Source organism: Oncorhynchus mykiss, chromosome 8 (genome assembly GCF_057628025.1).
Source record: "Oncorhynchus mykiss isolate SJ-2025 chromosome 8, ASM5762802v1, whole genome shotgun sequence".
In the NCBI taxonomy this organism is placed as follows: Eukaryota; Metazoa; Chordata; class Actinopteri; order Salmoniformes; family Salmonidae; genus Oncorhynchus; species Oncorhynchus mykiss.
The window spans coordinates 40,424,459-40,447,601 of NC_143029.1; the positions used below are offsets into that span (position 1 = coordinate 40,424,459).

At 43.5% G+C, this 23,143-nt stretch overlaps 2 protein-coding genes across 5 annotated transcripts in view; one reads left to right on the forward strand and one right to left on the reverse strand.

Annotated features, from left to right (window-relative positions):
- The window catches only part of usta (uronyl 2-sulfotransferase a), a 153,078-nt gene that overhangs the window by 118,899 nt on the left and 11,036 nt on the right, over positions 1–23,143 (forward strand). For 2 of the 3 annotated variants that reach the window (XM_021612555.3, XM_090243426.1), the window contains exons 3-5: positions 11,630–11,785; positions 17,371–17,450; positions 17,759–17,912. In XM_021612555.3, coding sequence (XP_021468230.1) covers positions 11,630–11,785; positions 17,371–17,450; positions 17,759–17,912 — 390 coding nt within the window. Of the gene's footprint in view, positions 1–293; positions 2,293–2,412; positions 2,489–11,629; positions 11,786–17,370; positions 17,451–17,758; positions 17,913–23,143 lie in introns of those variants that run through there. The other variant, XM_090243425.1, reaches the window with a different exon arrangement.
- Positions 1–23,143, reverse strand: part of LOC110529902 (solute carrier family 22 member 16) — a 105,848-nt gene that overhangs the window by 7,160 nt on the left and 75,545 nt on the right. The window lies entirely within an intron of this gene.

A 23,143-nucleotide genomic window follows, 5' to 3' on the forward strand; every position in this document is an offset into this window, starting at 1 on the left:
CCTTGATGATTTGTGTGAGATTGAGGGCATCCAGCTTAGATTGTAGGACTGCCGGGGTGTTACGCATTTCCCAGTTTAGGTCACCTAACAGTATGAACTTTGTAGATAGATGGGGGGGCGATCAATTCACATATGGTGCCCAGAGCGCAGCTGGGGGGGGGGGGGGTCTATTACAAGCGGCAACTGTGAAAGACTTGTTTCTGGAAAGGTGGATTTATAAAAGTAGAAGCTCAAATTGTTTGGGCACAGACCTGGATAGTATGACAGAACTCTGCAGGCTAAAGCTGCCCCATTTGGCAGTTCCATCTTGTCGGAAAATGTTATATTTGGGGATGGAAGAGTAGGACATCCGGGTTGGTGGAGTGTGCTTAAGCAGTGAATAATACAAACTTAGGGAGGAGGCTTCTAATATTAATATGTATGAAACCAAGGGTTATACAGTTACTGAAGTCAACAAATGAGAGTGCCTGGTAAATGGGAATGATGCTGGGGGCTGCAGGGCCTGGGTTAACCTCTACATCACAAGAGGAACAGAGGAGGAGTAGGTTAAGGGTACTGCTAAAGGCTATCAGAACTGGTCATCTAGTGTGTTCAGAACAGAGTGTAAAGGAGTAAGAATAGATTCAAGGCATAATGTACAGACAAGGGTATGGTAGGATGTGAGTACAGTGGAGGTAAACCTAGGCATTGAGTGACAATGTGAGGTTTTGTGCCTAGAGGCACCAGTTAAGCCAGGTGAGGTCACTGCATGTGTCCGGGAGTGCAACAAAAAGGGCTAAGGCATATTGGCTCTACAGTGAAATAAGACAATAATCGCTAACCAAAACATAATTAGCAAGGCATATTGACATTAGGGAGAGGCATGTGTAGCCGAGTGATCATAGGGTCCAATGAGTAGCAATAGATGAGTCAGGGAGCCGATTCAGTAGTCGCTACTACAGTAGGCGAGCTGGAGACACAGCGATTCAGACAGCTAGCGGGCCGGGGCTAGTAGATGGGCCTCTGGCGACGTCGCAATGGATGAGCCTGTTGAAACCACCTTGGACGATTATGTCGGCAGACCAGTCGTGATGGATTGTCGGGGCTCCATGTCGGCAGTAAATGGTCCAGGCCAAGTGGCAAAAGAGGTATTGTAGCCCACAAATTGGCTGGTGGACCTCTTTGTCTAGCCGGGAGATTGGCTTAGCTCGAGGCTAGCTCAAGGCTAACTGGTGCTTGCATCGGGACAGAGACATTAGCTGGGAGTAGCCACTCGGATTGCAGCTAGCTAGCTGCGATTTTCCGGTATATAGGTTCAGAGCTTGCAGTGGGAATCCGAAGATGTGGTAGAGAAAAAGCAGTCCGATATCGCTCTGTGCAGACTGGCAGGTATTGACCAAGCTGAGGCTTGCTGGTGTCCGAGTTAACGGTGAAGACCGCTAGCAGTGGCTAACTGACTACTAGCTAGTAGCTAGTTAGCTGGCTAGCTCCTGATGGGGTTTCCGGTTCTAAAGTATAAAAATAGCAGAACCCGCACCACATTGGGTGAGGTGAGTTGCAGGAGAGTATATTCAGTCCGTAGATGGTAAATGAGATTAAAATATATACCAAAAAACGAGGAAAGAAACGATATGGGACAGGACAAGACAAAACACACGTCAGACTGCTACACCGTCTTGGAACATATGTGGCTACATTGATTGATGGACCATGTCAAAATTGGCTAGCTAGATAATAACATCAACATCTGACCTACCACCTCGATTCGGTCTTGTGTAGCAAAATTTTAAATTGTGTTTTTTACACTGGGTAAAAAGTAGAGACTCAAATAAAATAATATATCATACACTACAGTTGAGGAACAATCGGGAAGTAATTCTGCTTTGAATGTTGATAAACTTGTAACCTCACTTTTGAGAAAATGGCCCTTGAATCTTTTGGTAAACCTACTAGAGAGCTCTTCTTTGTCTACACCCATTCAGCATCGTTCACACTCTCTTAAGAGGTTAAGATGGCACCGAAGAGGATGGCTGATGTTTTACATGCTCCTAAACAACTGTGCTATTTGGTTAGTTTTTTTGTGTTGTTTGTAACTTATTTTGTACATAATGTTGCGGCTACCGTCTTTTATGACTGAAAAGAGCTTCTGGACATTAGAACAGCGATTACTCAGCTTTTTCCTTTAACGAGTCCGACGAGAAGGATATACTGCTCTCCCAGGAACCGGCCCAATCCCCGTCATTTGCGTGAAGAAAAGACAGAGAAAAGGAGGACGCAGATCGGGCTGCCTTCTGAGAATCCTAAGGCAAGCGAGTAAACTCCCACTGCCATCCATTCAACTTGTTAACATGCAATCAGTGGAAAATAAAATTGATGACCTACGATTACCCTACCAATGGGACATTAAGAACTGTAATATCTTACGTTTCACAGAGTCGTGGCTGAACGACGAAACAGATAGAGTTGGCGGGATTTTCCGTGCACCGGCAGAACAGAGAAGCTGCGTCTGGTAAGACGAGGGGTGGGGGTGTATGTCTTTTTGTCAATAATATCTGGTGCACGATGTCTAATATTAAAGAAGTATCGAGGTATTGCTCGCCTGAGGTAAAGTACCTCAGATGAGGTACTTTAGTGTAGACCACACTATCTACCAAGAGAGATCTCATCTATATTATTCGTAGCCTTCTATTTACCACCACAAACCGATGCTGGCACTAAGACCACACTCACCCAACTCTATAAGGCCATAAGCAAATAAGAAAATGCTCATCCAGAAGCGGCGCTCCTGGTGGCCGGGGACATTAATGCAGGCAAACTTAAATCAGTTTTACCAGCATGTCACATGTGCAACCAGAGGGAAAAAAAACACAAGACCACCTTTACTCCACACACAGAGATGCATACAAAGCTCTCCCCCACCCTCCATTTGGCAAATCTGACCATAATTAGAAACTCCTGATTCCTGCTTACAAGCAAAAACTAAAGCAGGCAGTACCAGTGACTCGCTCAACACGGAAGTGGTCAGATGATGCGGATGCTACAGGACTGTTTTGCTAGCACAGACTTGAATATGTCCGGAACACTTTCTTACCCGTATACATGGAGGGACGCTTCTCCCTCTGTCACAGATGCCATGGTTGCCCTTAGTTTGAAGATGTAATCTGGACAGAGGTGTTTTATATAACAGCCTTCTTCTGTGTGTAATCTTTGACTCTCTCTGCATATTTGCAATATTTTGCAATATTTGCAAAACCTGACATTTCTCCATTTCCTTAGCTATCATATTCTAATTCCACTGATTTCAAAACTCAGATGAACTTATTTTTTTTACGCGTTAGAAAGTATTACCTACACATACTGACCAGCTCATGTTATAGACAGAAGCGTGCTACATGGCAGACCAATCCAAACTCATCTCTCGGCATGTCCAGCCAAGCCATGATCTCAGTCAATCATGGCTAGCAGGAACGTTCCTGTCTTTTTCTCTGTGGCTAAACCAACTAGGCTCGTAATTTTAACACTTTTATTCTTATTTGCAAGTTTGTTAGGGCACATGAAAGTTCACGTTCTAGAAGACATTTCTGCCAAAAAACATGTGTGTAGTTCTGACTATGCTCAAGAGGGGGTTATTAAAACCAAATAGTTAATATTTATTTAATAATCCCTTGAACACGGCACCTACACTAGATGGCCAGAATTATGTGATCACCCCTTCAAATTAGTTCGATTTGGCTATTTCAGCCAAACCCGTTTCTGACAGGTGTAGACAAACATTGGCAGTAGAATGAACTGAAGAGCTCAGTGACTTTCCACGTGACACTGTCATAGGCTGCCACCTTTCCAACAAGTCATTTCACCAAATTTCTGCCCTGCTAGAGCTGACCCGGTCAACTGTAAGTGCTTTTATTGTGAAGTGGAAACATCTTGGAGCAACCATGGTTCAGCCAAGAAGTGGTAGGCCACCCCAGCACTCGGAGGTCCCGTTCTGTGAGCTTAAGTGCGTAGAGTGTAATTTTTTTTTGTCTGTCCTCAGTTGCAATACTCACTACCAAGTTACAAACTGCCTCTGGAAGCAATGTCAGCTAAATAACATAACTACCTTATTTACATACTGTAAGTATTCAGACCTTTTGCTATGAGACTCAACATTGAGCTCAGGTGCATCCTGTTTCCATTGATCATCCTTGAGATGTTTCTACAACTTGATTGGAGTCCTCTTGTGGTAAATTCAATTGATTGGACATGATTTGGAAAGGCACACTCCTGTTTATATACTGTAAGGTCCCACCGTTGACAGTGCACGTCAGAGCAAAAACCAAACCATGAGGTCGATGAAGTTGTCCGTAGAGCACCGAGACAGGATTTTGTCAAGGCACAGATCTGGGGAAGGGTACCAAACAATGTCTGCATCATTGAAGGTCCCCAACAACACAGTGTCTTCCATCATTCTTAAATGGAAGAAGTTTGGAACCACCCAGACTATTCCTAGATCTGGCACCCTTGCCAAACTGAGCAATCAGGTAAGAAGGTCCTTGGTCAGGCACGTCACCAAGAACCTGATAGTCATTCTGACAGAGCTCCAGAGTTCCTCTGTGGAGATGGGAGAACGTTGCAGAAGGACAACATCTCCGCAGCACTCCACCAAGCAGATCAGGCCTTAATTGTAGAGTGGCCAGACGGAAGCCACATGACAGCCCACTTGGGGTTTGACAAAAGGCACGTAAAGGACTATTAGACCATGAGAAACAAGATTATCTGGTCTGATAAAACCAAGATTGAACTCTTTGGCCTGAATGCCAAGAGTAATGTCTGGAGGAAACCAGGCACCTCTCATCACCCGGCCAACACCATCCCTACTGTGAAGCATGGTGGTGGCAGCATTATGCTGTGGGGATGTTTTTCAGTGGCAAGGATTTGGAGACTAGTCAGAATCAAGGAAATGATGAATGGAGCAAAGTACAGAGAGATCCTTGATGAAAACTTTCTCCAGAGTGCTCAAGACCTCAGACTGGGGTGAAGGTTTACCTTCCAACAGGACAACGACCCTAAGCACACAGACAAGACAAAGCAGGAGTGGCTTTGGGACAAGTTTCTTGAATGTCTTTGAGTGGCCCAGCCAGAGCCAGGACTTGAACATTACTGGAGAGACCTGAAAATAGCTGTGCAGCGACGCTCGCCATCCGACCTGACAGAGCTTGACAGGGTGTGCAGGGAAGAATGGGAGAAACTACCCAAATACCGGTGTGCCAAGCTTGTAGCGTCACACCCAAGAAGACTTGAGGCTGTAATCGCTGCCGAAGGTGCTTCAACAAAGTACTGAGTAAAGGGTCTGAATATTTTTGTATAAATTTTCCCAAAATTCTAAAAACCTGTTTTCGTTTGTCAATATGCAGTATTGTGTGTAGATTAATGAGGGAGGAAAACAATTTGAGAATAAGGCTGTAACGTAACAAAATGTGTGAAAGTGAAGTCTAAATCATTTCCGAATTCACTGTACTTCCATACATTTTTTAAACTTGTTCCGGGGTAACTTCAGACGAGTCTTGTGGAGTGTCCTTGAGCAAAACAGAAAACACCATTGTGTTCGTGATAGTCTCATCTTTCCATAGAGGAATCATAATATTTTAGGCCAAATCGCTCAGAAGCTACAGGCAATTTTGTAAGAAGACCGATTTTCGGGATGTGTCATGGTCTGACAAACATCGCTCTAGCTGTCACCTTTCACCACAGATGCGGTGGATGTGACGTATCCAATGCAAAATAACAGATGGCTCTACCTTAAACTGACAGGTTTAATGGAGATTTTTTGTATTATGCTAATTAAATATCTGCGGAGTGCGGTGTTCAACCTTATGGGGAGCAACTTACGATTAGTGCAGTCATCTTAATAAATCCTCTTACAGCCACTGAGACGCCAGCGTCTCACCTAGCCAACAGGAAATGGAAGTGCGCAACGCCAAATGCTAATAGTACTCGATAAAACTCAAACTTTCATTAAAACACACATGCAGGGTACTGAATTAAAGCTACACTCGTTGTGAATCTAGCCAACATGTCAGATTTTTTAAATGCTTTTCGGCAAAAGCATGAGAAGCTATTATCTGATAGCATGCAACACCCCAAAATACCTGAAGGGGACGTAAACAAAATAATTAGCGTAGCCGGCGCTACACAAAACGCAGAAATAAAATATAAAACATTCATTACCTTTGACGAGCTTCTTTGTTGGCACTCCTATATGTCCCATAAACATCACAATTGGGTCTTTTTTCCGATTAAATCCATCCATGTATACCCAAAATGTCCATTTATATAGCCCGTTTGATCCAGGAAAACACAGCTTTCCAAAACGCAACGTCATTTTTTAAAATTAAAAAAGTTGCCTATAAACTTTGACAAAACACTTCAAACTACTTTTGTATCCCAACTTTAGGTATTTGTAAACGTTAATAATCGATCAAATTGATCACGGGGCGATCTGTATTCAATAGCAGCTACTCTTGAAATCATCGTTCATTGTCTCTCTCCCCTAAGCCTCTTCCTGTTTACTGGATGACAGGAAGGGCCTATTTCTCATTCCACCAAGGATTAAATCCAATGAAATTGACAGTACTGGCGACATCGTGTGGAAGTTGTAGGAACTGTCAACTGGTCGCTATCTATTTTCTTGCCATAGACAATTCAGCGACTGGAGGATGAATACTTTTATTTTTTTTTGTGACCAGGTTTTTCTTGGGATTTTGCTTGCTGTTCACGTTCTGATATAGTCACAGACATGATTTAACCAGTTTTAGAAACTTCAGAGTGTTTTCTATCCACACATACTAATCATATGCGTATACTATATTCCTGGCATGAGTAGCAGGACGTTGAAATGTTGCGCGATTTTTAACAAAATGTTGAAAATATTCAAGAGAGCTCTAAGAGGTGTTAAGATAGCTAGGTGAGACAAGATATCACAATCTTATCAAGTACACTTTCTCTCAAAGTATTTATCAGCAGTTAAGATACTCTTAAAATAGGTAGGGGGCCTCCTGAGTGGCGTAGTGGTCTAAGACACTGCATTGCTGTTGCTAGCTGTGCCACTAGAGATCCTGGTTTGAGTCCAGGCCGTGAGACCCATGGGGTGCTGCACAATTGGATACCAAGAAATTGGGGAGAAAAATGGGGTAAAAGTGTGTTTTAAATTCGGAAGATGGGAGGGACTCAACTGTCCTGACTTGTTCCACCATTGGGGTGCCAGGTGAGCTTCTTCCACCATTGGGGTGCCAGAGGTGAGCTTGTTCCACCATTGGGGTGCCAGGTGAGCTTGTTCCACCATTGGGGTGCCAGGTGAGCTTGTTCCACCATTGGGGTGCCAGGACACTAGTGCTTTGACTGGAATGAGCAGGAGCTGCCCTCCCATAGGAGGGAGGGCAAGAGACTAGAAGTGGCGGAACGGAATGCTCGGGTTGGCATGTAGGGTTTGAGCATAAGCCTGAAGGTAAAGAGGTGCGGTTCCCCATGCTGCTCCGTAGGCAAGCACCAGGGTCTTGAAGATGATGCGAGCTAAGACTGAAAGCCAGTGGAGTGTGCAAAGGAGCTGGGTCACATGGGAGAATTTATGAAGGTTGAACACCAGGAGGGCTGCTGCATTCTGAATAAATTGCAGGGATTTTCAGTAGTCTAAACGGGAGATGACGAGTGCCTGGATTAGACATGGTAGGGTGTTGTAGAGCATGAACCTGCAGTAGCGAGTCACTGCTTTAATGTTTGCAGGGTGTTGTTCAGGGTCACTCCAAGGTTGTTTGCACTCTGGGAGGGGGACACCGTGGAGTTGTCAACCGTGATGCAGTGGTCTTGGAGCAGGCAGGCCTTGAGGTGGTAGGCCGGCATCCAAGCTGAGATGTCTGCCAGGCGCGCAGAGATGCGTGTCGCAACCTAGGTGTTAGAAGGGGGGAAGGAGAAGAGTAGTTGAGTGCCATCCGCATAGCAATGATAGAGACCATGTGAGGATGTGGCGGAGCCGAGTGACTGTGTAAAGAGAAACGGGCCTAGAACCGAGCCCTGGGGGACACCAGTAGTGAGAGCATATGGTACAGACACAGATCCTCTCCATACCACATGGTTGGAGTGATCTGCCAAATAGGTTCCAATCCAGGAGTGTGCAGAGCCTGAGATGCCCATCCCTGAGAGGGTGGAGAGGAGGATCTGATGGTTCACGTTGTTTTAAGGCAGCGGATAGGTTTAGGAGGATTAGAACAGAGGAGAGTGTCGGCTTTGGCAGAGTTGAGAGCCTCTGTGACAGAGGAGAGCGCTCTCAGTTAAGTGAGCCGGCCTTGAATGGTTAGGGTCAAGAAGATCTTTCGAAGAGAGATAACGAGAGTTGGTCAGAGACGGCACACTCAAATTCTTTGGAAAGAAAAGAAAGGGATATCGGTCTGTAGTTTGACATTCTTGAGGAGGAAGCTTCTCTGTCCAATTTGACAGATGCAGCCAGTGGTCAGGAATGAGTTGGATACAGAGGAAGAAAAGTAGAGAGAGGGAGTGGAAGGATGATAGGTCCTTTGGACTTTTCCGTTCAGCTGCCTACAGCGAGTCACTCAGCCACAGAGCGTGAGGGGAAGGTCAAGCCGACCAGGAGGAAAGGGGACAGAGAGAGACAAATGATGCGGAAATGGAGGAGAGTAGGGTCGAAGAGGCAGAGTTAGGAGACAGGTTGGAAAAGGATTTATCAGAGAGAGGCTTGAAGAGTAGAGAGTAGTAGGAGAGAGAGTGGAAATTGCAACTTATGGGTAGGGCTGAGTGGTGATCCGTTGAGATTAGTAGGGGAACAACCTCTAGTGAAGATGAGGTCAAGGGTATTGCCTGCCTTGTGCGTGGGAGGTGACTGGGAAAGGGTGAGGTGAAAATAAGAAAGGTGGAAAGAGCTTATTAAAGCATTGGGAGGTTGAAGTACAATGAGCCATCGTCAAGAAATTTGATTATTAAGGTGTCAAGCTCATTGAGTAACATTAAAGGCACCTGGTGGGCGATAGATGACAATGTTAAACTTGAGTGGACAGGTGACAGAGACAGCATGGAATTCAAATGAGATAAAAAAAATATCCTTAATTCTATCTACACTTAGGAGAAATGTGTAGCCCTGTGCCTCCACCGTGACGACCAGATGCTCTCGGACTATGAGAGAACACGTTGTCAGATGAAGAAAAAGCAGCTGGAGTAGCGGTGTTCTCTGGGGTGATCCATGTCTCCATCAAGGCCAAAAAGTCTGGGGACTGGAGGGCAGCATAGGCTGAGATGACCTTGGCGTTCTTGACAGGATGGGTTGTGCGCGCAGGGTACACAAAATTAGAAGGACTGCAACTAAGGGGTGTGGAGCGTCTGTAAAGCCTACAGGAAGAGAAGCAAACAGGTATAGAAAACACACATAGTTGATGAAGTTATAGAAGAGCTAAATGAGATCTGAAATAACTAGGGAATATAATCAAGTGAGAGAGTGGTGTGGAGCCTTCCTCTCCTATCTCCGCAGAACCATTTCATTTTTTTGCCAAGTGACTAGCGCTGACACGACCGCCACGGAAATGGCCACCGCTAAAAAGAACAGGAGAGACTGAAGTACTAACACTAATTGCTAATTGCCTAGAAGAGGGGAAGAGCACACCTCATGGTTCCTATTGCTGGTTGCCTAGGAGAGGTGAAACCATTCCCCCTCCAATAAAGCCACCAGTCATACATTACCCTGCACGTTAATCCTTGTTGAAGTGTCCAACAATCAGCTGCAAATTACGTCAGCAATTCACACACCAGGTAGGCCACTGGGAAGACAGACAGCACTTATATTAAATTGCCCTAGCTAGCAAAAAGACAGTACTAGACAACAACAAATTAAGAGAAAAATTATACCCATCAGGAGTCCTCTAGTTATTGATTAAAGAGATGTTATTCAACTACAAGCTTTGTCTTTCCTTTCGGGAAACAGGGTGCACATTGCTCCCTCTCTCCCTCTTTAGGGTGGGTAATCTCAGTAGGTTTGACCTCATTCTTCAGGGGCCCCTGCGCAAACGTTACGATGGCCCTCAGGAGTCTGGGGTGAGTCAAATGAGTGTACACTGCAAAACTTGTCGTCCTCACGTACGTGTACACGCACAGAATTCTGTTTCCTCTTTCTTTGTGTTTTTTTCTCAGAGATGCTGAAGATTTAGTGAACCTTCTGCTATCAGACGGAAACAAGTGAGAATTGCTTGTGTCAGCTGTGTCTATATGTTTGAGTGTATGTGTTAAAGCATTGCATGTGGAGTCCACACTACATGACCAAAAGTATGTGCTTTGTCGAACATCTTATTCCAAAATCATGGACATTGATATGGAGTTGGTCAACCCTTTGCTACTATAACAGCCTCCACTCTTCTGGGAAGGCTTTCCACTAGACGTTGGAACATTGCTGCGTGGACTTTATTCCATTCAGCCACAAGAGCATTAGTGAGGTTGGGCAATGATTTTCGGCTATTAGGTTAGCATTCCAATTCATCCCAAATGTGTTCGATGGGGTTGAGTTCAGGGCTCTGTGCAGGCCGGTCAAGTTGTTCCACATAGATCTCGACAAACCATTTCTGTATGGAACTCGCTTTGTGCACGGGGGCATTGTCATGATGAAACAGGAAAGGTCCTTCCCAAAACTGTTTCCACAAATTTGGAAGCGCAGAATCGTTTATAATGCCATTGTATGCTGTAGAGTTAAGATTTCCCTTCACTGGAACTAAGGGGCCTAACCTGAACCATTATTCCTACTCCACCAAGCTTTACAGTTGGCACTATACATCCGCCGAACCCATATTCGTCCGTTGGACTGCCAGATGGTGAAGCGTGATTCATCACTCCAGAGAACATGTTTCCACTGCTCCAGAGTCCATTGGCCGCAAGCTTTACACCCCTCCAGCCGACACTTGGCATTGCGCATGGTGATTTTAGGCTTGTGTGCGGTTGCCATGGAAATCTAATTATTGAAGCTCTCAGGCGAACAGTTCTGGTGCTGAGCGAGTGTCGCAGCCGAGGACAGACGATTTTTACATGCTATGCGCTTCAGCACTCGGCGGTCATGTTCTGTGAGTTTGTGTGGCCTACCTAGACATTTCCACTTCACAACAACCGCACTTACCGATGACCGGGGCATAAATTTGATGAACTGACTTGTTGGAAAGGTGGCATCCTATGACGTGCCATGTTGAAAGTCACTGAGCTCTTCAGGAAGGCCATTCCACTGCCAATGTTTGTCTATGGAGATTGCATGGATGTGTGCTCAATTTTATACACCTGTCAGCAATGGGTGTGGCTGAAATAGCCAAATCCACTCATTTGAAGGGGTGTCCACATACTGTTGTGTATATATATATATATATATAGTGTATCTGCAGAATTGCAGGGCATCGGGGGTTGAGTGAGAACAGCCCATGGGAAGTCAGAGAGGAAGAACAGAGTGACAGTTGAGGGAAATGAGGGGTCCAATCCCATTGTCAGTGTATTTCCATTTTCTTACCTGGTGTCATGTTTAAGCTGCACCTAACATTATTCTTAACCTTATCTTTACAATCAGTGGTATAGATGAACTAATTGTTCTTTGATTATAAAGTTGTTTAATCTCCTCACTCAGCAGTGTGTGTTCCCCTTGCAGGTCCTGCCATTCCCCAGTCAGGTGGTGTATAACCGCGTGGGGAAGTGTGGCAGCAGGACAGTGGTCATCCTACTGAGGTTGCTGGCAGAGAGACATCAGTTCAACCTTGTCTCCTCAGACATCCACAACAAGACACGCCTCACCAAACATGAACAGGTAAGACGGGGGTGGGGAGAGAGATATGGGTGGAGGGGGTGTACGTTAGTGATGCGCGGGTCAGGTGTTTGTAGCAACCGCCCAACTATATGTGATAAAGTGAAAATCTGAGGCCCGCACCCAACCCTAACCCACAAATCTAGAATATGCGCTGTACAGTTCCCTTTTTTTCTTCAACATTTATTGAACAACACAGAGAAGTGGGGAGGGTTGCCTTGATGTTTGATGACTAGAAGGAGCCACAATACCTTTGTGCCTTTATTGAGTGATGTTCTAATGCTACCACATTAAGCTGTTGTACAGCAGGCTACTGTATTGTCCATCCGTTTATAAATGTCTTTTCATGATTTCTGAGAGCATCTTAAGGACATCAGCACAGCATTTATAGAGGAAGTGCTGTGTGTGTTTAAAGCCGCATCCCTCAGAGACATGTTGAAATGCCAGGCTGTGCCACTGGAAATACCAACAAAAATGCCAACATCAATGAAAACATTACTGAATGGCAGGATTTCTGAAGGATTAAAAAACTGCCATTCTCTCAGAGGGGAGGGATCCCTGGCTTTCTGATCCAATGGGTTTTGAGAAGTATGGGAGGGGAGGATGTGAGGATTATGCAATTGAGATTCTCCCTACATCTCTCTCTCTCTCTCTCTTGTTGTTAATCTTCCTTTATTCTAGTGGTATTTTGGGGAAATTAGAAAGCTAATTAGGCACACCTGTCTTGTGGTAGGACCCCTCTTGGGTGTCCTCCATCAGTGCCAGACCGATAAAATATGCCTTTCTATAAATTACACTTCCTGCCGTCTAACACCAACGTAAGCAGGCATGGCTTGTTAGAGGCCCAGTGCAGTCAAAATTATGTTTTTTATGTGTTTTGTATCATACTGTACAATAATTGATAAAACCAACACTGTAAAATTGTTTTTATCAGTGTTATTTCCTGATAGTTGCTGGTTGAAAATAGCAGGTTTGGTTTGGCGGGTGTTTCGGCTTGCCTGGTGACATTGCCAGGCTGTAATTTGGTTAAAAGACCAATAACAAAGAGTTCCAAACCTCTTTGCCAATAACAGCTAGTAATAACAGCTTTCAGTTTTCCCCTCCCCACTCAGACCACTCCCAGACAGTACTAGCTAAATTCTTGTTGAGAAATATTTTTTTGCTATAACTATTACAGTAAGTTACTTGTAATTGTTACTGATAAATGATTTGGTATTTTTTTAAACGCTGCATTGACAGACTTTCTCAGACTCCTGAGAGAGGAGGAGAATGATGATGAATATTTGTGCTATTCTCTATGTTTTGTTTCATATCCTCATAGGATTTTTCCATCAGTGTTTACGACTAGGGGGCAGTATTTAAATTTTTGGATAAAAAACGTTCCCGTTTTAAACAAGATATTTTGTCACGACAAGATGCTCGACTATGCATATAATTGACAGCTTTGGATAGAAAACACTCTGACGTTTCCAAAACTGCAAAGATATTGTCTGTGAGTGCAACATAACTGATGTTACAGGCGAAACCCAGATAAAAATCCAATCAGGAAGTGCCTCATTTTTTGAAACCGCCTCATGCCAATGACTCCTTATATGGCTGTGAATGAGCTACGAATGAGCTTACGTTTTCTACGTATTCCCCAAGGTGTTGTGATTTTCACGCCTTTCTGTTGAAGAATAGCCGTAAGGGACCACATTTAGCAAGTGGTCACATGATGTCTCCCGCAGAAAATCTTGTGGAAAATACTGAGGTAGCCATTTTTTCAATCGCTTCTTATGAGAAACCAATTGTCTCGACGGATATATTATCGAATAGATATGTTAAAAACACCTTGAGGATTGATTCTAAACAACGTTTGCCATGTTTCTGTCGATATTATGGAGCTAATTTGGAAAAAAGTTTGGCGTTGTAGTGACAGCATTTTCCGGTCGATTTCTCAGCCAAGCGTGATGAACAAACGGGAGCTATTTCGCCTACAAAAATAATATTTTGGGAAAAAAGGAACATTTGCTATCTAACTGGGAGTCTCCTGAGTGAAAACATCCGAAGTTCTTCAAAGGTAAATTATTTACTTTGATTGCTTTTCTTATTTTCGTGAAAATGTTGCCTAGCATAGCATGATAAACTTACACAAATGCTTGTCTAGCGTTGGCTGTAAGGCATATTTTGAAAATCTGAGATGACAGTGTGATTAACAAAAAGCTGTGTCTCAATATATTTCATTTGTGATTTTCATAAATAGGAAAATTTTGTAGGAAGATTTATGTCCGCTGCGTTATGCTATTTAGTTTGAGGCGATGATTACGCTCCCGGATCCGGGATGGGTAGGTCAGAGAGGTTAAAGTGTACTGGAGAAATATGTTTCTCATTATTTCGATCAGTTTTGAATGTTTGAATGGTCAGTAAATGCTAAATATTTATAAACATCACTGACCCATTTACATTTGAAGCCCATATTTATTTAAAGCTAATATTTAATAAACTGTTAGTTGTTTACTCATTCATCAAGCCTGAACGCGTGGCAGTACACATTGTCAGAACACCGCAAGAATCATGAAGCCTCTGGAAAAGAGAGCCCAGATGATCATCAGATGACACTCATAGGACTTCATGTTACACAATACATGTATGTTTTGTTTGATAAAGTTCATATTTATATAAATCTCAGTATACATTGGTGCGTTACGTTCACTAGTTCCAAAAACATCCTGTGATATTGCAGAGAGCCACATCATTTTACAGAAATACTCATTATAAATGTCGATAAATGCCGGGGCGGCAGGGTACCCTAGTGGTTGGGCTAGTAGCGTTGGGCTAGTAACCGGAAGGTTGCAAGTTCAAATCCCCGAGCTGACAAGGTACAAGTCTGTCGTTCTGCCCCTGAACAGGCAGTTAACCCACTGTTCCTAGGCCGTCATTGAAAATAAGAATTTGTTCTTAACTGACTTGCCTAGTTAAATAAAGGTAAAATAAAAAAAATAAATAAAAAAATACATGGAAATATAGATATACCTCTCCTTAATGCAACCGCTGTGTCAGATTTCAAAAAAACTTTACGGAAAAAGCAAACCATGCAATAATCTGAGACTGGTCTCCTTAGCTCCAGTCTGGCTGGGGACTGGAGTGTTACACCAGCCTTTGGCAAGCCTGCTAATGCATTTACCCAGAACCAATGCTCTCAGCCTGGGTAGCCGAGGTCCCCTAGACTCTGGAGCCCTACTTACCTCACCACATCGCATAGTGATGTGTGTGTCTCTCAGGACCTGAGGGAGCGATGGGTTAATTTCAGCTTGGTCAATAATAGCAACACAGCTTTTCTCTGAGTTTCTCTGTGTTGCTGTGTGATGCTGTGTTCTCTCTCTGTCGCCAAAGATGTTACACAGCAGGCTGATTTGAACTCTGCCATGGATCGGTTACCCAAAAATTGAGAAGGTCCTGCTGGCCCTGGCTTGGAGTAGCAGACTTTTTCAATAATTTCCTATATAAATACTGTTTTGCTGCGCTGATATTTTAATCAACATTGGTAATGTGCATAAGAGTGTATGTGTGCCTTCGCTGGCAAAATCAATGCCATAAACAATTGCGTTACCACTAAAACCAGATTTTGGTCAGTTTTATATATCCCTAGTTGCGCTCACTGAAATTGGCATATTTGCGCACGTTTTTAAGGGCACACCCTCCCATCTCAGCTCAAGTGAGCGGATGTTAGACAGGCAAATTCCTGAACCAGTCGTAAGGGCTGGAAAATGCTAGTGCACCACTTTTTAAATGACGAAATTGCTAACTTCCGGCAGCCGAAAATGGAGCCATTTAGTGTTCATTTGCAGCTAAACCAAAAAAACAGCATATGTTGCGTCGATATTAGTCGGAAACATTGATTCTATTTCAACTTTTATACTACAACGTTTAAATAGGATCATTTCGGTCATGAAGTCAGTATCTTCCTAAACGTAGATTTGTGAGGTTATGTTCCTAGATCCGTTGGATATTTGAGGGTTGGGTTTCTGATTTCGATCATTCCCACTTGCCCACCACTAGCACCGGGGAGAATTGCCATGCACCCATCTGCGCTGATTGCGCTCTATCCTGCCTCGGACTTGTTTACTACAGCGTGTAGCTTGTGCTTTATGGACGATAGTTTGACAGCTTGCTGAAGTTGTAGACATGTTTCTTCACATTTATCAGCGCAGCAATGCGCAACATGGTAGTAGGCTATAAGCGCAAATATTTTGTTTAGCGGAAAACACCCTTGTCAAAAGTGACCCGCAAATGCATTTATGCATGTAATGCTTTTATTATAAAGGTGCATTTTTTTATGGTGAATATTATCTTCCCCAAACTCGAAACTCACTCGCTGCTTATGTATCCCACTTAGGCTCTTACATCCCTTGTAAAACGTATTAATGTGCTTAATTTTAAGAAGTTATTTGGCCACTTTAGTTGTGATACAAACCTTATTAAAACATGTAGGCCTATGGGCTTTGCTACGTAAAGTGTGCGACTCTGATTTGAAAAAGTTGGGTGGGGGACAGGTGTTGTTTCTTATGCTGGGCATCATTCACAAGTGAAACAATATAATTCACAAGTGAAATGCTAATATTGTCACCCATCAGAATATTCTTGATTTAATCATGTCTTTACATATACTAAATAATATATGGGTGGCATTTGTTTTGATGTAGAATGGACCATTATCATGCATCTGTATCGAAACAGGGGCAGCGGGAACAAATAAATGTCATCTATGCACTTAAATAACGAATGAAGGACACTTTTCCCCGTGGTTTATGTTCATGCCAGCCAGGTAGGCCAACCGACACTGTGAATGATTAAAATCTGTATTCAATATAGACAAGAAAAATACTGTAATTTGTGTGTTATTAGTTTAAGCACACTATGTGTGTCTATTGTTGTGACTTTGATGAAGATCAGATCAAAGTTGATGACCAATTTATGCAGAAATCCAGGTAATTCCAAAGAATTCACATACCTGTTATGGCCACTGTACATATGGGCTTTATCAACAGGAAGCCCCATCAAGGGCTAACAACATGTGATGTTATTTAGCTGCTCTCAATAGTGGGAGATGAGGGGATCAGGGATCTCGTTCCAGCTTGTATGACGTCCATTTCTGGCGCAGTCTAAAGGGGGTCTCGAAAACACCATTATGTCGATGTTAGGCACAGTGAGGTGGAACCTTCTAATTGATTTCTCTGCTGAAACCAACATGTGAAATGAATGTGTAATACATTACATATACTAAATGATATATGTGTGACATTTGTTTTGATGTAGAATGGACCTGTATCATGCACTTGGACCTGTATCGTGCTTCTACACCTGCATTGTTCGGGGTTTTAGGTTTCTGTACAGCACTTTGAGATATCAACTGATGTAAGAAGGGCTATATAAATAAATTGTTTTTGATTACAACTATTCCATCATCGCCGATTAAAGCACACAAAGGTTTAGAAAATATGGGTCTAAATGTACTCTGTGTTTGGTTCTGGTTCCATACTGGAGAGAATTACTGTTTTTGATTCAAGTATAGACTAGTACAGTCATTTCTCTTGATGTGTGTCTTTCAGGTGGATCTTATGAGGAACATCAGCAACATCCCTGAGCCCTTCCTGTACACCAGACATGTCCACTTCCTCAACTTCACCAGGTAACTGCAGCAGAGCACACCACGTATGACAACTGAAGCAGTTGATGCCAGGATCTCAATGGCACACAGAATCACCTAAAACAGTGGAATGTACTATTCTTACTGTGCCTGGACAACGTTTATTTTAAACTGCTCCTATAGTTTACATTTTCACAAAAGCCTTGACTAATGGATATTTGGAGAGGGAATGTCATTTTATGCGCGTCTCCTTATCAACTAGGGCCCAATACTGCCCCACTGTGGAAAACCTTATACTGTGTGTACACTGTATAAACGTGCGTCCATCCATCTGTCCCTCTGTCTGTCAGGTTCAGGATAGAGCAGCCCGTCTACATCAACATCATACGGGACCCCATTAACCGTTTCCTCTCCAACTACTTCTTCCGACGTTTCGGGGACTGGAGGGGAGAGCAGAACCACCTCATCCGAACACCAGGGATGAAGGATGACGAGAGATACCTGGTGAGATTCTTCCTTTATTGATAGAACTGTATCAACTTCTCTCCCTGCATGTTTCCATCTGTCATGTCGGGGCCAAGAGCCTAGGCCTTTGCTCTCCTCGCCTTCTTTCCATATGCAGCATCAGTATGAAGGCTAATGGTCCAGAATATTAATTAAGTCCAGTGTCATTCTGACTTCAACAGTAACTGTATGACTGAGTTATTGGCTTGTACACAGTCCTTCCATGTCTCCATCTGTTTCATCGTTAGTCAGGCAGGGGCGAGTCTAGGATTTTTTTAGTGGGGTGGCAAAGAGGGGTTGGGGTTAAGAACCAGTCATGGGTGACCATGTGAAATCAGCAAATTGTGTCACAAATCTCATTGAAAATGTGCTAAAACTAAAATGCATTGTGTTGAATAATTGTTTTAACTGTTCATTTGTATATGTCCTAATTTATTCAATAAATCAATTTGAAAATGAACATTCACTTTAGAAACATCATCAGTGGTAACTCCCCCTCCAAGGATTAATTTCCCTCCAAGTACTTTCTAGAAAGCTTATTTTGGCCTACTGCATTTCTACACCATTTAAAAGTTCTAAAATGCTATTTGGAGTACAGAAAAAAACAAGCAAAAATGAACCACTGTTTTTCTACTCACCATAATGGCATAATTGATAACTAATCAGGTGCGGCAAAGCATACTGTACTGTATTAGTTACAGCTTTGTGGTATTGGATTTAGGGATCCCTGAAAGAGTTCCTTGTAGCAGTTCTACAATAAATAAAAAAACGTATGTATAGTACTTGAAGTTAAAGGGTACGTGATGTGGCATGGGAAGGAAGGGTAACCAATTGTTTTCCCCTTGTGGGCTGTTGCCATCCCTCCCTCTCTACCATTCTTCTATCGTTCCTTGCTCTCAACCCAGAACTGCTCAGAACTCAATTACAGACTTGACTGAGTTAGACCACATCGGACGGTTAGTTAGAGACCTGAACTCTCTCTCTCTCTCTCTCTGTCTGTGTCGTTTTCCCCCGCAGTAGGCAACTCATTACTCTGTGGTGGGATTTGACGTCTCATGCTTTTCTAATGACATTTACTGCTTTCATTTAATCCTCAAACTGTTGTTTCTATGTGATTTGTGCGCATTTTTTTTTGTTGAGTGGATGTCCCATTGAAGTAAGGTTCAAAAGGTAAGACGTGCAGTGTCATTAAGGGTGGGCTTGATTGGTATAATCTGTGTAGAGATGGAGTCTGTCAGCTGATATACTGTACAGTAGGAATCCCCCGTACTGCTCCTCCAATCACTCATGTTTGTGGGTAGACACACACACCAGTGTGTTGTCAAAGGCCCTCAACAACCATAGCCAGCAACATTACCAAACACAAATAGTGAAGTGAATGTCATCGTGGCTGGAGTGAGTCTGAGTCTGACTGTTGGTAATTAAGTTCTGTTCAGCGTCCCAGGAGTACCGGAGCATGTGAGTTGAGTTATTAAAGTATGCAGCACAAGAGGCCCCCTCCTACAGTAAAGGGGGACTGCCGCTGTGCTACCCTGGCAGGCTCACCTGAATGTGTGCGTGTGTGTGTGTGTCCTGTTAGCACCCTGGCCTATACGTCCCAGTGCTTGTGTGTGCTGAGTTGCTACTGTGTCAACACCCTTAGCCAATCCAGTCTGAGCCATAGAATTCAGCAGGGTCTTTCCCCTCTCTTCCCCCTGTAGAGCAGCAGCAGAACAGCAGGCCAGCCTGACGTACATTAGTCCAGCAGAGCCCTGCTCTGTGACTACAGGAAGTGTCAATGAAAGAACACTGTCAGTTTCCTCAACCAGGCCTTGGCTCTACTAATGCACGTCTTATTGAAACATTCCTGTGGTAGACTTCTTACCTTTTCCATCGGCCCCACTCTCTCTTTACACACTAACACGCACGCATACACACACACACACATACTTATACACACCGTCATGTGAACACATGCGCATTCTCTCTCTCATAAATACAGTCACGTGAACACGCACGCACAAGCTTTTGTAGTGAGTTTTTTGGCTATGAATCATGTGTACCCCCCCCACACACACACACACACACACACAAGCTTCAGAGAGGATGCCCTGGCAGACACCCAGCATTGTTCATGTCAAGGCATGCCATGCCTACGCATTAGATAGTGAAAGAGAAACTTGCTCCCACTGTAACCAGTTGAGACCCTAGCATGGCTTCCTGTGTGTGGGGGGACCAGCCAACGTTGCACGTGTAATTTCCTGTACGTACTCTTCCTCTGCCCTCACCTCTCCCTCTCCTTCACAGAAACGTTTTTGTCTTGTCCACAGTCTGTGATTACGGAGGGAAGGAGATGAGGCCCAGAAGGGCTTTAAGAATTGGGACACAGTTGTCATGGAAATTCACAGGGACACTCAAAGTCAATCTTAAATTAATAATTGTTTATTGTCAGCGCGCTGGAGAGTTTCCAACCAACTCATTGCACAGTAGTACAAATGTCAATCAGGAGCTCTGACTTGGCAGACCCAGCAGTTGTCTGTGTATAGCCGTATATAAAGACAAGTTATATTTGCATGATTTAGCATAATTCATTAATCATGACTGGGTTTTTTTTCATTCATGTGACAGACCAACACCTCACAAGGCTTCTTTCTCTCTATGCTGAGATCTTGAAACTGAGATATCTTTAGTTCATTTTCAAAACAAGATCTGGGCGTACTGCCAAATTGCAGCTACTGATAGTGAGGATTTGTACAGTCGGCCACTTGCATAAACACAGAAATTGGTTAATTAGAAAAGCACATGAATAGAACACAGAAATGAGTTAAGAATAGCACAAACATTAACATTTCCCTTATACAGTCATTTAAAAAAATTCCTCCTGTTTGCTGCCACTGGCATTTTCAGAGGCCATTTCATAGAAACAGTAGAGTCAGATTATGAATAGATCACATCCATGCCTTTATCCTGAGAGAGACAGACAGCGGCCTTAGCCAAAGGGTCTCTCGACAGTAACACAATGCTTGTGTGTTCTGCCAGTGTTCTGGGTTCTCTTCAGTTCTTGTCGTTCATTTGAAGCCTCTTCCAGTTGTTCTGCTGGCTGTTGTCAGTGAACATGTACAGTGGGGAGAACAAGTATTTGATACACTGCCGATTTTGCAGGTTTTCCTACTTACAAAGCATGTAGAGGTCTGTAATTTTTATCATAGGTACACTTCAACTGTGAGAGACCGAATCTAAAACAAAAAGCTGCTTGCCTATTGTCCTGTAGCCCATCCCAGCCTTGCGCAGGTCTACAATTTTATCCCTGATGTCCTTACACAGCCTTCTGGTCTTGGCCATTGTGGAGAGGTTGGAGTCTGTTTGATTGAGTGTGTGGACAGGTGTCTTTTATACAGGTAACGAGTTCCAACAGGTACAGTTAATACAGGTAATGAGTGGAGAACAGGAGGGCTTCTTAAAGAAAAACGAACAGGTCTGTGAGAGCCGGAGTTCTTACTGGTTGGTAGGTGATCAAATACTTATGTCATGCAATAAAATGCTAATTAATTACTTAAAAATCATACAATGTGATTTTCTGGATTTTTGTTTTAGATTCCGTCTCTCGCAGTTGAAGTGTACCTATGATAAAAATTACAGACCTCTACGTGCTTTGTAAGTAGGAAAACCTGCAAAATCGTCAGTGTATCAAATACTTGTTCTCCCCAATGTAGGTATTAGGGATGCACAATATATCGGTGAACATATCGGAATCGGCCGATATTAGCTAAAAATGGCAACATCGGTATCGGCCCGATGTCTCGTTTAACGCCGATGTTAAAAAACGATGTCAAAGCTGACGTGCATACCTATATAACGTGATGTAATGACGCCACACAAAATGTTGCGCTACACATGCAACACAGCATTCCTAACCTTGCCCACAATGTCTACTGTGTGGATCAAGCAGTCAACAAGTCAAGCAGTCATTTGAAAGAGTAAGAACATTTCAGCGAGACAACTCAGGTGAAATCCATTAACGCCAAGATAATGGAGTTCATTAACCTTGACAATCAACCGTTCTCTGTCATGGGTGATGTTGGCTTTCGCGGACTGGTCGAGCACCGTTACACACTACCAAGTGCGGTATTTTTCAGATGTTGTCCTACCGGAGTTACACAGTAATAGTTTCACTGCTATTAGCTTCACGACATAGATACTATGGAATGTGGTTATTTTAGATGACTCCTAGATGATGTTGTTTTACTATGTTTTTGGGGAAGAACATTGTTTGCATCCATGGGCTTTTTTTAATGACCAGCACTGTAGGTGCGCAAGACAACTTTACCAGCATCATAGCATACGTATCGATGAATCGTTGTGACATATGAAATACGAGTGATAGTGTAATCAATGTGTAATAGCTACGTAAACACTGTATGAACGCATTAAAATATGTGACATGCAGTCATATTCAGGTCCTGATTGGTCAACAAGCTTATTCGACACGTCAAATAGTGTTATTTGACATGTATCTTTTTTTGACAAGCAAAGACCCAAATGGCGTTCCATAGAAATCCTGAGAATATTGCTTCCTGTGTTAACAGGTCAGTCAGTCAGAGAGGCTTATGGCCCACTGGTGGGCTACTGAAGAAATGAAATACTCTAAAACTATCATCGACAAAGACAGGAATAGACGGGTGACCCTTTCTCTCATATTGCGTTGACTGCAGGGTTTGCGGGTTTAAGAGTATTATGTTTTTTTGGTGGGAGGAATAGAGAGTTTGAGAAATTGAAGAGGGGGGGGGGGGGAGCGCAAGAACGAGCTTGGTCTGGTCTCAAAGCCCCAGTACATCTAGGTTTTATAGCGCTTTCGTTAATGTTACATCATCGTGGCTTGGCCCCAGTCTTTCCCTGTGTGAATACAGGTGTCCACTCAAAGCTAATGAATCATTAATGAAGCTGATATGTCATGTTTCCTGCAAGGTCTGTGTCTTGGGTTTTGACCTGACTGTACACCAGGTGTCCCAGTATCATTAACACCACAGAACCCCACACAGGACCAGAGCTGGGTGAGAGGTTGTAGTGTTTAACCCATTACTTCCTGCAACCCCCCCGCCCGTTCTGGGCCCCGAGAACACAAGGCCTGGGCCTCTGGTTCTCATTCTCTCTCTAAGGGTGTTTCTGGCTTAGCTTACCCTCTGTGGTGAGGCGCCTAGGCTCCCGCTGTTAACTTGACAAATTGCAGTTTTCCAAAAAAAGCGGAGGACATT